The sequence below is a fragment of the Micrasema longulum genome, unplaced genomic scaffold (genome assembly GCF_059751315.1).
Source record: "Micrasema longulum isolate JH-2025_06_02 unplaced genomic scaffold, ASM5975131v1 h1tg000261l, whole genome shotgun sequence".
Taxonomy (NCBI): domain Eukaryota; kingdom Metazoa; phylum Arthropoda; class Insecta; order Trichoptera; family Brachycentridae; genus Micrasema; species Micrasema longulum.
In genome coordinates, this window is record NW_028277465.1 from 235,044 (window position 1) to 250,329 (window position 15,286).

Genomic DNA, 15,286 nt, shown 5'->3' on the forward strand with positions numbered 1-15,286 from the left:
CCATTGTAAAGAATTAGTTTATTTGTTTTGAGTAGTTACATGGTAACGAAAACAATCATTTGCTGTTTATATCCATAGCAACATGTATTTTTAAAACATATGCATATTTTCTGATATTGTTTAGCTTTCTATATATTATATTGTTATTAAAATGGCAGGTTCCACCAAAAGTCTATCTATTTTCTCAGTTATTGGTTATGATGGTAAGGTCAATCTATGTTATATTCATATTTTTAACAAATTATTACACATTACATAAATAAAGTATGAATCTGAATACCTTATTTAGGAACCACAATAAATGGTCTGAAATGTCATCCAAATGGCATTCACCTTGTCTACCCGATGGGTAACAAAGTTTGTGTCTTGGATTGGAACACCAAGAAGATGGATTTTCTGGCCGGACACTCCAATATTGTGTCAGCTGTGGCTGTATCCCCTGCAGGTTCCTTTGTTGGATCGGGACAGATAAACCACATCGGTTTCAAGGGTCCTGTTATTCTTTGGGATTTCAAGAAAAAGTCATTACTAGCTAGACATGAATTACACAAGGTAATCAGGCAGAATAAAAAATGCTTATTGAAATGTCACTCAACCCAAATGAATAAAAATATTATTGCAGCTAAGGTTATTCAACCAACGATATGTTATGAATGTAACTTTATACTTTTATGTTTAAGTAAAAAAATTAAGAAGTATTAGTCATGTTTTTTCCACGACAATGGTTACAAAATTTATAACACATTTTTAATACATATTCTGTACTTATGTACATATTTGTTAAAACTAATTTAATAAATTTTAAAGGATATTAAAATGTATTCTTCATTACAACATTCAGTCATAGGTTGTAGTGTGCCACATATTGTAGCTTCTCCAGAAACCATGTGAACACACCATGATTTTTTTTAAATAAACTTATTTAATATTTGAGTTCTTATTATTGACATAAATATTTCAATTTCCAGACTATTTTCTAAAAGTCGTAAATAACTAACACTGGAAAAATATTAAACGAGCTGTAGTGGAGTAGAATTTGAACCTTGGATCTGTAATCAATGAATCCATAACACTATCACATGCCGGTTCAACCAAATTAATCAATATATCTGAAGCATTCAGCTTAGTAACCAATTATGTACTTACATAAAAAAAGAATGTGAAGATCCTAAGAGACATACGTGAATGTTTATAAATGATTCTAATAATTATATGACTTCAGGTTCGTGTAGAAGCCATAGTCTTTTCTTGCGATGAAACACTTATGATTTCAATTGGAGGAAGAGATTGCGGCCAGATAGTTGTGTGGGATACTAAGAAAAACATGGCCGCATGTACTGTGATTGCAGCTAAAGTAACATCTGGGGATGCTGTTGCTGTGGCTACATTAAATAAGCGAACTAATTCTTTCATCACAGGAGGAGATGGTAAATAATTGTACATAAAACATTAACAAATTACAACAGAGATGGAGAACATTTTAGGGAAGGAAATATGGACGTCTAGGCATTTACAGGGCTTATGACCTCTAATTGTCTGGTTTAAGTGGCCACTTTACGCAATGTAACATTCACCATTTTGCCTATGTTTGAACATCCATATTTCTTCAATTTTTTCATCTGTTGACTTTAGTGAAGTTAAAGAACTGAAACCTTTATTGTTGCGAAGAGATTCATCTGATCGAGTTATTTCACATACTAGGCAACGCCTGAAAATAATTTTCCATTTTTTAACCTTCTTGGACCGGTTGTTTTTATTACAATATTTTGAGTTTGTCCAAATGTTTGTAGACAAAAGGCTGGATTTCACCCCGTATGGAGACATTGAGATTAGCAAATTTATTAATCCTAATGATTCCCTAGGAGATGATATTCAGTCTTTTGTCTACAAATATTTAAACAATCTCAAAATATTGTACATGAAACATTTATTTTGGAATGCATTATGTGTCAAGCAAAGTACAAGAGTTTACTTACCAACAAAATATCTTTAAGTTTACCATTTTGTCATTATATTTACACATACGCGATAAATTATTAAATGTAATGAATTCAGATTTAAAAAATAAATATCTTGTGAAATAATCATTTATAACTAATTAATAATTTTCTTTTAGGTACTCTGAGAATGTGGACATTCAATCCAGTGAAAAAGTCTATTTCTGTTACAGACATCACATTAGGAAAATTGAAAAGATACATAAATTGCATGACAGTAAAAAAAAGTGATAATATTGCGTATTGTGGTACAACGTAGGTATTTGGAAAATGAACAAAGTGTACTTTATCATATTCAGAATTATCTAAATTTTTAATCATTTGTAGGACAGGGGACATAATCAAAATAAGCTTGGGTTTTGATCCAAACTCTGATAGTGATGAGCCCTTACATGCACCATCTATGATGACTTGCAGTGCTAAATGTGGCTTGTGGAAAAAAGGAGCAAAAAGACCTGAAATCGAATTCTACAGTTCAGGTAAACATGAACCCGTAAAATAGAAAACACTATGTGTATAATTTTAATGGTTCAATTTATATTTTTACATTCTATCAAATATATGTCATGTACTGCTTTTGAGAAAATCGATTTTTGCTCAGTAATCTCTCATTTAAAAGATCTAAAATTGGTTTATAATTTTATGTAGGTGTACGATGTATTTTGTTAATGGATGATGGTAATTTGATTGTGGGTGGTGGGGATGGAACAGTAGAAATTGTGGAAGAAATTGAATGGAAAACACCTACACCTAAATCTAAACTTTGTTCTCCCGTTTCTCCAGACTTCAAAGTGGTAATAAGAATATTTTTTAATACCTTATTTAGATTAATTATATATCGAGAGTTTATCTTTCATGTTTTTTTTGCAGCTAAAGTCATATAAGTTTAATTCATCCATTACATCTATTCAACTGAAAGATTTTCCCACATTAAAATCAAAGGAACCACATCTTATGATTGGAGTGAAAAAATGTGAAGTTTATTCAGTGAACATAAAAACATTTGAAGTGAAGTTATTGATAACTTGTCATTATTCTGCAGTTAACGCAATAGCATTCCCCCTGTAAGTTTCCATGTATTATTTATTTTAAATAATTATTGTTTTCTGGAATGTAAAATTATTTTTATAAATTATACCTTCAGAGGAATGTCTGATGTATTTGCAACTGGTGGACATGGAGATATAAGAGTGTGGGCCATTCATACTCAGCTGGAACTCTTACGCATTCAAGTACCTAATTTTGTCTGCTCCAGTGTTTTATTTTCTGGTGATGGAAAGTCAATCGCGTCTGGTAAATTATTTCTTCAAATATAATATGATGATAAAGATTGTATCTACGATATCATAGCTTGGTAATTTAATTATTGGTTTTAGAACATCTCTTAAATATTTTTCATATAACTTTTAGGGTGGAACGATGGATGCATTCGTGCTTTTACTCCTATAACTGGGCGACTTTTATACTGTATTTTGAACTGTCATAACAAAGGAACATCTGCCCTTGCAATGACCGACGACGGAAAGATTATGATTTCCGGAGGTTGTGAAGGACAAGTACGTTTTAGCAATATATGAGGCACTCAGTATCAAAGATGGCAAAACGCTAAAAATAATATCAAAAGCGGCCAACTGCATATTTAATACTTAATCAAAATAGCGTTTCTTGTTATGTTAACCTTAAGGCTAATTGTTCAAAGTGTTAATGGCACCAAATATTATCAAATAAAAAATATTTTTCGTAAAAATGTATTTAAATTAAAAAGTGCTCTTACAGATTATCGAAATTTTCTCAAAAATTGATATGGGATTGTTTGGCCATCTTTGATACTGAGGGCCTCATATATGGATACCAATAAAACATAATTTTAAATTTATTAACCTGGTATAAAGTTACACCTAGGCCGAATAAGAATGAGAATACCATCTTTATTCTACCACTGAAATAAGGATGGTATTCCCATCCGTATTCTACCACTATGCCTAGGTTTTATTTTACACCAAGTTTATGAGTAAGGCCCAGAGTGTACTAATAGTATACTAGAATTTTCCTGTTTAGGACATAATTTTCATCTCAATCTCTTGGTTCATTTAAGCCATTTTAAAAAAATCAATTTGAAACACTTCTTTCATGTCATTTTCATAATTTCCCACCTTTTTTTTTACAGGAGTAACTTTTACTCTTAAACATCACAATTAATAATTACGACTAATCTAAAAAATCATTTTTACTTTGTTGGTCGGCCAACAGAAATGATTTTTAAATATAGTTGTATTATTCATTAAATAAACAAATCTCCAAATACAGGCTTTCTCAATTTCAAAAATTATCAGTTTGTTATGTTTAAATTTGTAATAAAATTCTAATACGTAATAACCCAATAATAATTTCATTTTTAGTCTTGCATTTTGTATTTGTATATTATATGATAATCCATGTTAAATTCCTATGATCATGTACAAATATATGTTTTTAAAATTTGTGTTTTTGATAATTTCTATAATCAATGCAGGTGCGAATATGGAGTATTGAGCCTAAAAAACAGTCACTGAGTGCTGTTCTCAAGGAACACAAATGTCCCGTGTCCGCTATTAAGGTGAACAATACTAATACAGAAGCTGTTAGTGCAGGAACAGATGGATCCTGCATTATTTGGGATATTATGTAAGTTGATTAAAGTATATATGTGCAGAAGGAAAAAGTCAGAAATAAGGGTTCAAATCCACTATCCATGGAAAAGCAGAATGACTATTAAAATCTAAATAACTCCCTAGGTAGGAGATCCAGCATGTCTACAAACATTCGGACATACTCAAAGCATTGTCTATTAAACTAACTGGTATAAGAAGAAGTATACAAATTTAAACATTCTTTTCAGGCGTTGCCTAGTAGGTGAATTGGCTGACTGGTCATAAGCCCTGTAAATACCTAGACTTATATATTCTCTTGTCAAAAATGTTTTCCCTCTTTGTTGTAACAAATGTAGGACTATGATCTTTAAACTCATCCGGTCCTAAGGGGGATATCGAGGATCCTCCAGGAGCATTTTCAATAACTTTTTTGTTAATAATCATATTGATTTCATTTTTGCATAATCCTACCCCATAACGCCATAAATGTCGAGAATAAATTAAAATTATAAAAATATTTTTCTGGAGAACTCTTTCAATAATAATTTATATATTTTTTTGCTTTTCCGCTGTGCCAACAGCAAACATAACAGTTTACTAATCTTCGATACGTTGGTCAGTTCTCACATGTGTTTCTTGCTAATCGGTTGCTTATTTCCAGAAATAATCACAAAAATCCGGATTTCGTGTATTTACATACATTTCCCCCACCCCCCAACTCCCTGTTACCGGATAGTGAGAGTTTAGATCAGTGTTGTTCAACATGTAACAGTGAAAGCAGCGTGATGTCATAGAGCATTCTTTCGCAACAGTATTTTATGAAATAGTGTTATAAACACTTCCATGACAATCATAATGACAAGATTTTTTTTTAAAGTCGCCATTGTTTTAAAGTTGGAGATTTTATTCATGCTTAGGCTCAGAAAGTTTAAGGGATGGTGAACAAAATGAAGCTGATTCTTTGGATCAAAATTTTTGAAAATATCAATAATTTACTTTGATCTATTACACAATATTTTTTCAGTAACATGTGCAGACGTCAAATTCTTTTTGCAAACACTGTGTTCACATGCGCATGCTACCATCCTAGTGGATGTCAAATCCTAACAGGTGGTTCTGATAGAAGAGTTGCTTACTGGGAAGCTGGTACAGGAAATCTTGCCCGCGAAGTGAGTATATAAAAATTATTTTCTCCCAAATAAGATATTCCACACTAATACCGGGCTTCATTGTGAGCTTATTTTTTTTTATTCTGACTATAATATGATATGACTATGATATAATAATTACTACCCTCAGAATTTTTTAGTTAACCACTTGTCTATTTGTAGCATTCATGGAGTAGGATACAAATAATTGTTTTTAGTGATTACTCAAAAATTTTAATTTTGAAATTACCTAGTTGTAGTAATTACCCCGCGTTATAATAAATCAAGTTGTTCAAAATTATCATTTTATGATGTGATGTAATTCAGTATTAGGTAAAAAAAAAAATATAATTCTACTCGCTTTGTTTTTCATTTCCTTTTTATAATAGTAATACTTATTATAAAATTTTGTTTATCAGATAAATTTTTAAGACATAAATGTTGTATTGTGAAACTTCCTTACTTTCTCATTCCGTCTCTTTAAATTTTGAAATAAACTGGTATTTTACTGGGTCATCATTGAATTTCAACAGACAAATGGCGGCCTCCGTGGTGTAGTGGTCAAGACGCTTGACTCACGCACGGAAGGTTCCGGGTTCGATTCCCGGTGAGAACACAAAAATTAAAAAATGTGATTTTTCTCAAGCCTGGGTGCTCTGTGATGTAATTCACCACTGTAATTAGGCCTCCTGGCCTGTTGTGGTGCAAAAAAAAAAAAAAAAAACTGAAATTTCCCAACTTGTTTGTATTTATGTTAATAAAACCGAAAATAAATAATAATTTTAGATTGTAGCGTCCCGAAGAGATGCTGTCAATGCACTTCATATCAGCACCACTGGAGAGCTGTTTGTGACAGGTGGTAATGATCAAAAAGTTAAGGTAAATAAAGAAATTATCAATAAAGATGTAATTTTGTCAAGCAAATAAAATGGCAGCTTTTCTGAAGAAAAATTCCTATAAAAACTGCTTAGAATTTGACACTCCTTCAACTTGGGTGTTCAATCAAATATACACGATATTAAAGATTTATTTACTCCCGTACCTACCGAAATGAAAAAGCGGCGAGTTTATTTTTAATTACTGGTATCCATAATCACGTCTCTATTTTTTTTTTTGCATATGTAGTAGTCGGCATTATATGAAAATGTTCGTTTTTTAATTTAACAGCTGGCTTCTGGCTGGTTTGTTTGTTTTGCAGTGAATTCCTGTCGTCCCTTCAAACGAAGCCAAGTTTTCAATATATTTCACTAATTTGATCGAATAAACATACATTGTAAGATAATAAAATATGTTACATAAACTTTTTCGATTTATTATCAATTTAAGACCCATTTATCACTAAAATTGAAATATTTTATAAACTATAAAAGATTTTAAAAAATTAAGTATACCAAAAATAATACAAAATATTTTTAAATCCACAAGAATTAATTCAAGTCTGAAAGGATTAACAGAAAACTTTTTTGTAGTTATCATCATCATCCCCTTTCCACACCTAATGGTGCATAGGACACTGCATTGGTACACCAATTGCAGCGTATCTTGATCAGTTTTTTCTGTTACATGAAGGTAAGATGATCAGTCTTAAGCTTCAGGCACCAGTCCAGAAACTATGAAATATTCTTGTGTAAAAGCACTCTTTTAAAATAAATATTTCATAGCAACCATGTCAGGAATCAAACCTGTGACCTCTCACATGGTAGGCAAACGCGCTGACAGCTGGTGCGTTTTTCCAAATTTATTATATCTTTCCAATCATGCAGCATTTTCAATACTTTTTTAAGTAAAAAATATTTTAATTTTAAAGTTTAAATAACTGTAACTAGTCGCAAATCACGGCGCTAGAAAATTAGAATCAAGTTCTCTGATTCGTAAGTCCGTGCCACTAGCAGGAACACAACCATTAAAACTATTTTATTTTTTAATTTCAGAAGGTTGATCTTGTGTTAATAATTTCAGCTGTGGCGTTACCAAGAGGGAATCTATACCCACGTTGGAGAGGGACATTCAGGTGTAGTATCTGCCGTGTGCTTCTCTCCCGATGGGAGATACATTGTGAGCTCAAGCGCTGCTGGAAGTATATGTATTTGGAACTGTCCTGAAGTAAGTGATTCATTTACATTAGTCATTTTATTTTTATGGCTTAAAAAATTCTGAATTTATCTCTGCTAAACTAGAATTATCTATAGTCATTGGTATATTCAATTTGTTTTTAATGTATAAAATCTTTATTCGCCTTCCGTAGTAATAATTAGCATATTTGCTTACCACACATAAGGTCCCGGGTTCAATTACCTACACGATTGACATGAAATATTTATTTGAAAATGTGTTTTTACACTGGAATATTTTAAAGTCCCTGGACTGGCACCTGAAGCGTAAGACTGATCATCTTACTTCATGTAACGAAAGTGATCAAGATCGCTGCAGATGGTGTACCAATGCAGTGCCCTATGCACCATGAGGTTCGGATGATGTACCTATTTCATTGACTAAAATATTCACTCTAAAAATCCGCTTGACCCCTGTTTTTTTTTTTATATAACTACAAATTGCTTTGATTACACATACAACATACATAATAAAATGTACGTAGTTTTTTCCTGTTTCTTTTAAAATTTTACTTTTACACATTTTTTATACATTTAGGAATATTTAGAAAAGCCTCCAACTGATGGAAGCGTAAAACAAGCTGTTCCTAAAAAAGATAAACAACGATCGCTGCATAAATTTGGTCCCAATAAGGAAGAGAACATTTCTACCATGAATACATCACGCAGCAGTGTAATCACATCGTGTCCATGTACATGTAGAGAAAAGGAAGGTGAAAATGGCAACAAGAAAGGTCTAAAGCTTCTATATATTTCAATAATATGGTATGACTGAGAAAGACGTATGAATTTATGATCGTTATTTAGTATAATTATACGTAAGTGACAAATGTTTTTTGGTATAAGTACCAACACTCCTTTTTTATTGCTTGTATATATTGTGACGACTCCAATTCCTTACCCTCTTGATCACAGTGAAATACCACTAGCAACCCCGAATATACAAGCATTGCAATTCATATAAATTCGACAACCATGGAAATTCAAATAGTAATAAGATTCAACAGCCTACAATTATGTATTACATAAGAAATGATACTGTTTGCTAAATAGTTCATAGCAAATACTGTGAAAATTAAAAATATGTTTGTACATAGAAAGTAACATATCTCGGGCCAGTTGCATCAACAAAAATTAAATTAATAAAAAATTAAAGTAAAATCACTTTTGTATTTTTGTCAAAATTAATAAAATAGACATGTTTGACAGAAATGTAACAATAATTTAACTTTTTTTGGTGCAACTGGTCCTCAGTGTTAGTAAGTAATTTATTTTTCTTATCTAAATTAGTGGCAACAGACATGGAAAACATTTTGAGAAAAAAATTGGAAGTCTTTAGACATTTACAGGGCTTATGATCTGTCATTGGCTAGTTTAAGTGGCCACTTGTAACATTCACCATTCTACCTATGTTTAAACATCCACATTTCCTCAACTCTTTCATCTGTTGACTTTTGTGAAGTAAAAGAGCTAAAACCCTTATCATGTGGGTGAGATTCATCCGGCTGAACCAATTCAACTACTAGGCAACGCCTGAAAACAATTTTCCAATTTTCATACTTCTTAAACTTAGATAAAAATAGCTCCCTAGGGAGGAAATCCAGCTTGTCTACAAACATTTGGACATACTCAAAACATTGTTGATTTTTCTTACCTTCATAGAATTGAACAAGACATTCTAGTATGAAAAATATTACATCTTATATCCAAATATTAAAAGAAATCATTTTGAACATGAGTCAGAGTGGGAAATGTCAAATCTATTAATCTCAAAATTGTTTTCAACTTCTGACTCCATAGGTAATTTTTTTTAGATACACAGATTAAGTTTTTTTAAATTAAATTTTTAGGTGATGGAGATGGATCTAAAACATCAGTTTGTTCAAGTTCTTGTAATTATAAGCAAAACAAACCATCTTCAAGTCAATCAAGTATAAAGCAGTCTCCTAAAGATGGTTGATCCCCAGTGAATTGGAAAATGTTTTATATAATTTTATTACTTCAAACATCACTTTCTTAAATTTTTAATAAACGTATGCTAGTCAATTTCTTCAGATGATTGAGATTGTTCATTTATTTACTTTATTAACTGATTAAAAACTAACACATGTCTTACTGGTGGTCACTAGTGATAGCACTTGTTACTTAGTGTTTTATTAACCTAAAGTATAACTCTGGTATGGTTTTGTGAGATTACTTCTCTTAGGGCTAGTTCAGACACTGTGGAAATCGTGCGGTCGCAACTGTCGCATTTCATATTAACATTAGCGTCTTCATATTCATTTCCACTTGCCCGCGTAAACATCATTCCGCACTGTTCTTGGCACGCCTAGAGGGTTCAGTTGCTTTGCGGAGGCTGCGTGATTTGGAGGTGTATCATCATCATGGATCGCTTCGACATTGAACTTTTTATCGATGAAGTGGAGAAAAGACCAGCATGTATGGGATACACGGTGTGCAAATTATTCTGATATTTAAAAAAAATGTTTTTATATTTTCTAACTATAACTTCGCCACACTCACCGCAGTTGACTGAACCACTCTCTCATAACTGCGCTGTCATAACCGCGTGGTTTCCGCCATGTGAAAATGAATCAAAACAAAAAATTGGTTACAACCCTACGACATAAAATTCCACAGAATTTTCTTGTGCAGAAAAATTTATTTAATATTTTTTTAAATATTTATAGTAATTTTTTTTTACAGTACATAGCTTACAAACATAACATAAAACAGAATAAAATAAAAAGAAAAAAAAATCCCACATAGGCATAGCCTGGGCGTGGGTATACATGATTTTATCAGTTTTACATTACAGCACGTACACAATAAAAATACACAATATAATTTTTTAATATAAGAAACAAAAAATAAATCTAAAAGAACAAATGAAAACTCAATGTTTCCCAAAAAACAGTATCTTTAATAAATTCTTGTAATTTGTGTATGAAGACGGTGAACGATGTATAGTGAGGGTTGTATATATTTTTCATTTTAGTAAAATTTATATGAACGGCATTTGAGTAGTAAAATGATATCGTAGTGATATTAATACTATTGGTAATTTCTGTGTTAAAAAAGAATGTGATACAATCATGCGAGGTATGTTTGGAAGGTTCTGTATGCATAATATACCTCGGTAGATAGAAGGGAATGATTTCTTTTTGTTGATAAGAACTATTGTCTTGTGTTTTTACTAAATTCAGGAAAATACAAAATTTACCAAAAACAAAATTTGTTTTTTGTAATCCAACTTGAAGTTGAGACGAAGAAGTATCTAAATGAAAATCAAGTATTTTATGGAGTGAATTTTCAATGTTCCATGCTCTAAAAAACTTTGGAAATTATGACTATGAAGAGATAGAAATTGATGCTTGAATTTACAAATGATGGATTTTGAGAATTTTCATTATTTATTTTCAGATTTATTCTATTAATTCATACATCTTTCATTCTTATTTTGTTGATCGTATTTATAATTATTTACACATACAAATTAAACAAGCTATACTTTGTTATGATCAATATAAAATGACTTGGAAAGGTTGAGAGTTAAATATAATAATAGATAGTAAATTATCCCCATGCTTGACTCTTGCAGTAATGTAAAATTAATTTTCCATCAGTTCCAAAACATTCATAAAGGTTTCTTACAATTTGATCCGGTGAAGGGGCGAAGGTCTGGTTAATATACAGGAACTGCAAAAAAGGTCATTTATGTATTTCTTGTCATCTATTTGTATAGAAATTGAATACAAAAAATATTTTCTTACGAGCAGTTAAAGTGAGAGCATTAAATTATATGGTAGTTTCTTGAAAATGTAGGAAAAAAATATTTTAATAAAACAAACTACTTTGAACAGTCACTAGTTTATATGAATCAACCGATGATAAGAGAGTTGTGGAAGATATCCGGTTTATTTACCGTCAATCGGCAGAACTGACCGAGAAGAAGGGGAAATTTTGAGCTTTTTTTTTTTATAACACTGCACTTCCTCGTTTAATCTAAGAAGATTCATATTAATGTACATAGGAGATTGAATAATAATGACAAGAAAGATTTGTTTACTGAAAATTGATAATAAACACATAGACAATTAAAATAAACTATTTAAGTTTTCTCTGTGCTACATGAAGCTTCTTTATAGTCGATTTGGTGAGTGTAAGTGTTTCTGCTCTATATATACTGGAAGTACACATTAGTCATACATTCTGGGTTTCAGACTTTGGGGAATATTGCTGTCGAAGAATTACTTCAGATTTCTATATGCTGCCCACCCAAGACCGATTCTCCTCTGAATCTCAGCGGTCTGGTTATCTCTGGAAAGAAAAATGTTGTGGCTGAGATACTTACATTCATTGACTTCACTATTAGATGATTGTCAATAACTATAGCACCACCGAGGATCAGATTCGTAATTAATTTAGTCTTCTTTGTGTTGACAAGGAGTCACACTTTTTTATCTCTTCTGTAAGCTCTTTTAGCATGAAACGCACTTCATCCAAATCTACTGATATCGATACAATGTCTTCTGTGAACCATAACAATCGTTTGTTTAATTGATACCATCCACCTTAGTATCTTCTCTTCCCAGTTCAGGTTTTTAAAGGCATATTCCAAAACCGCAACTAACAGTTTTGGGTGTATCTCAAGGCCTTACACATTTTTCTAATGGAAAATTATTAGTGCTCTCGTCAAGCTTTATACTGGCTGGTGTATAATAATACACACATTTTACACAATAGTGTAGCACAGAGAAAACATGAAAGAGCCATGATACATGTAAACTCTCTGACGGATGAGAAACACTGACATACGTAGGTCGGAAGTAATGGTTCTAGTTGAAAGGGTTGCTAAGTTTAAATGGTCATTTGCGAGGTACGTTGACAGATTAAAAGACCAAAGATGGACTAAAGGGGTAGTCGAGAGGGAGACCTCATGAAGACAAAAGAAGTAGAGGGAGACCCCCACACGATAGCCAGATGATATAAAAAGAATTGTTAGAAAACACACAATTTAATAAATCATCATCATCATTCCCTTTCCGCACCTATTGGTGCATAGGACACTGCATTGGTATACCAATCGCAGCGTATCTTGATCATTTTAGTTACATGAATATAAGGTGATCAGTCTTACGCTTCAGATACCAGTCTAGGGACTATGAAATATTCTAGAGTAAAAAGACCCTTTGAAATAATATTTCATATCAACCATGTCGGGAATCGAACCCGAGACCTCTCGCATGGTAGGCAAATGCGCTGACCATTACACCACGAGGCTGACAAATTTAATAAATACTTACTAATATTTAAAGCATTAACTTTGTGATCAAACATTTTATTAAATATGGGTTTTGCATGTTGGTTTAATTGGTGCCCTGACGAAGAGACGGGCACGTCTCGAAGCCGGTAGACATAGAAAAGTCGGTGATGTACAAATATTTAATAACATTTAGTAATACTTACTAATTTCTCATTGGCATCAAGTTTAAGATACTTCTTTACAAACTCCATTATCCAACCAATTGGTTTCTCTGCGTCGACGGCCCATTTTTTTTTCTTCATTATTGGTGCATTCCCTGTGGCTTTGAGGAGAATATCCACTGAAATATGAAAAAATAAACATTGTTATTTATAAATATTTTTTTAATGTTTTTGTTGTAATACTGTTGTACAGTAAAGATTTAAGATTAAACAGTCAAGTTTATCAGTGAAAATTTTTGGTGAAATTTAATTGTAATTTAAGACATGTGATACCTTAATATCCATGAAATGAATTGATTTTTATGTTATTTCACCTGAGACACCACCAAAATTCATAGTCACGGAATGAATTTAACTGTTTAGAACATTTTCAGAAGTGTGAAATGTGTCAATATGTTTCTTTTTTGGGTGATACCGTGTGTGTTGGATTTGTTCCTACGTTTCGGCTACCATTGCAGGAGCTATCTTCAGGGTAAACTGAGTGTTTTATAGAAAAAACTATGTGTTTAAGTACTAGTAATTTGTATGGTGTTGCAGTCACCGGTAGGTACATTTCAAATCCAACACACACGGTATCACCCAAAAAGAAACATATTGATAACAGTGACCATGAAAACCTTCGCACCTATTTGTGAAATGTGTATTCATTCCTCTTAATATTAAACAAAAACTTATGCTTCGCACGCTGTTTTGATCTGAGGAGATAGTTCTCTTTGGCGGTATCCACATATAAAGACTAATGCTAGTTGTAAAAGAAAAGCTGCCCGGAGGGACCATCTGTAATCTAGGTAGCCTCGGTGTCCGTGTGCAGAACGACGATTATCCAGAAGTACATTATATGAGCGGGTTAAAAGCAAAATCGCCACTGTCCATGATCACTGTTTTTGGGAAATCAACAAAACCAGTAGCAAAAAAACTATTTCTTTTAACTTCAATGTGCTCATTGAACTTAAAATGAATAGTCTTTTCGCTACTTGCTATACCACGCACAAGTTGCGCTTATTGAACTTAGTCTTTTCGCTACTGGTTTTGCTGGTCTTCTTAAAAACAGTGATCATGGACAGTGGCGGTTTTGCGTTTAATCCCCTCATATATATTATGTACTTCATTGGATTGAGGAAATGGGGAAGTGTAAGTTAAGGGACTCCAATTCCATCAACATCATCCCTGTTTACACCTGATTTGCATGGAGCACTACATTGGTACACCAACTGAGAACAATTCATCTTAATTATTATTTTAAGAAATGCTGACCTGTCTTACTCTTAGCTGTCAATTTAATTTCGAGATTTATAAAAACATTGTCTCATAAAAAATGCATTGAGCTATAAATTCAAAACCTATAAACATAAAACTAATGTTTCTACCTTTTTGTTTGTCATTTTTCGCATTTGATCCATTCACATCGTCTTTTTGGTTAGGATCTTGATTACAATCTAAGGACATTAATCCTACCGCAGCGGATACATCTGATGGTAAGCTTTCATCTTGAAGATCTTCGCTCATGATTGATAAATTTAAATAATATTTGCTTTGAGTATCAACTCGTACTTATCGATGTGCAAATATACCCCGTTCGGTGAACAGATGAAAGAAATGACACAACGTAGATTTTACTATGCAAAATCAACAATTCGTTGCCGGATTGTTGAAATTGAAAGCAATGAAAAGCTGTCAAATGTCAAACAAGCAAGTTGAATTTGTTTGTATCCACTTTTTTGACAGAAAGTCGAAGATGGTCGATGAATAAATTTATTTAGCCAAGCTAAAATGATCCTTATTTCAGTACTAGATTGTTTTTCAGTGTTGTCATCTAAACATTGTATCTTTAATCTTTAGTGTTGTTAGTTTTAGGTGTTCGTGAACAGGCTGTCAATGCGAAATAATTTTGAGTGTTTGTTATTGTTTTCAAA

General features: G+C 32.2%; 2 protein-coding genes across 4 annotated transcripts; one reads left to right on the forward strand and one right to left on the reverse strand.

Annotated features, from left to right (window-relative positions):
• Positions 1-30: 30 nt before the first annotated feature.
• Positions 31-10,030, forward strand: LOC148283089 (cilia- and flagella-associated protein 52). 3 transcript variants are annotated; one of them, XM_088224012.1, is made up of 15 exons: positions 32-203; positions 290-552; positions 1,223-1,427; positions 2,117-2,252; positions 2,325-2,476; positions 2,646-2,791; positions 2,868-3,061; positions 3,142-3,290; positions 3,408-3,553; positions 4,510-4,661; positions 5,652-5,796; positions 6,562-6,654; positions 7,735-7,878; positions 8,425-8,620; positions 9,737-10,030. In XM_088224012.1, the coding sequence occupies exons 1-15, from the start codon at positions 152-154 to the stop codon at positions 9,844-9,846; spliced, it is 2,283 nt and encodes a 760-aa protein (XP_088080138.1). In that variant the 5' UTR covers positions 32-151; the 3' UTR covers positions 9,847-10,030. The 3 variants fall into 3 exon arrangements, 2 of the variants coding, with proteins under 2 accessions (XP_088080138.1, XP_088080139.1); XR_015821938.1 differs by lacking the exon at positions 3,142-3,290 and having other exon boundaries at positions 31-203; XM_088224013.1 differs by lacking the exons at positions 32-203; positions 290-552; positions 1,223-1,427; positions 2,117-2,252; positions 3,142-3,290 and having other exon boundaries at positions 2,450-2,476.
• Positions 10,031-10,788: 758 nt separating this feature from the next.
• On the reverse strand, positions 10,789-15,139 carry Atg12 (Autophagy-related 12). Its single transcript, XM_088224022.1, has 3 exons — positions 14,741-15,139; positions 13,356-13,492; positions 10,789-11,585 (listed from the first exon to the last, which is right to left on the reverse strand). The coding sequence occupies exons 1-3, from the start codon at positions 14,877-14,879 to the stop codon at positions 11,463-11,465; spliced, it is 399 nt and encodes a 132-aa protein (XP_088080148.1). The 5' UTR covers positions 14,880-15,139; the 3' UTR covers positions 10,789-11,462.
• Between the last annotated feature and the right edge of the window lie 147 nt (positions 15,140-15,286).

Excerpts from the sequence above, each read along its gene's own strand:
- LOC148283089 (XM_088224012.1), top strand. The coding sequence starts at position 152 with ATGGCAGGTTCCACCAAAAGTCTATCTATTTTCTCAGTTATTGGTTAT. Across the intron at positions 204-289 it reads CTCAGTTATTGGTTATGATG|GAACCACAATAAATGGTCTG; the intron begins GTAAGGTCAATC and ends TACCTTATTTAG. Across the intron at positions 7,879-8,424 it reads GTATTTGGAACTGTCCTGAA|GAATATTTAGAAAAGCCTCC; the intron begins GTAAGTGATTCA and ends TTATACATTTAG.
- Atg12 (XM_088224022.1), bottom strand. The coding sequence starts at position 14,879 with ATGAGCGAAGATCTTCAAGATGAAAGCTTACCATCAGATGTATCCGCT. Across the intron at positions 13,493-14,740 it reads GAAAAATGACAAACAAAAAG|TGGATATTCTCCTCAAAGCC; the intron begins GTAGAAACATTA and ends TTCATATTTCAG. Across the intron at positions 11,586-13,355 it reads TTGATGCCAATGAGAAATTA|TTCCTGTATATTAACCAGAC; the intron begins GTAAGTATTACT and ends CCTTTTTTGCAG.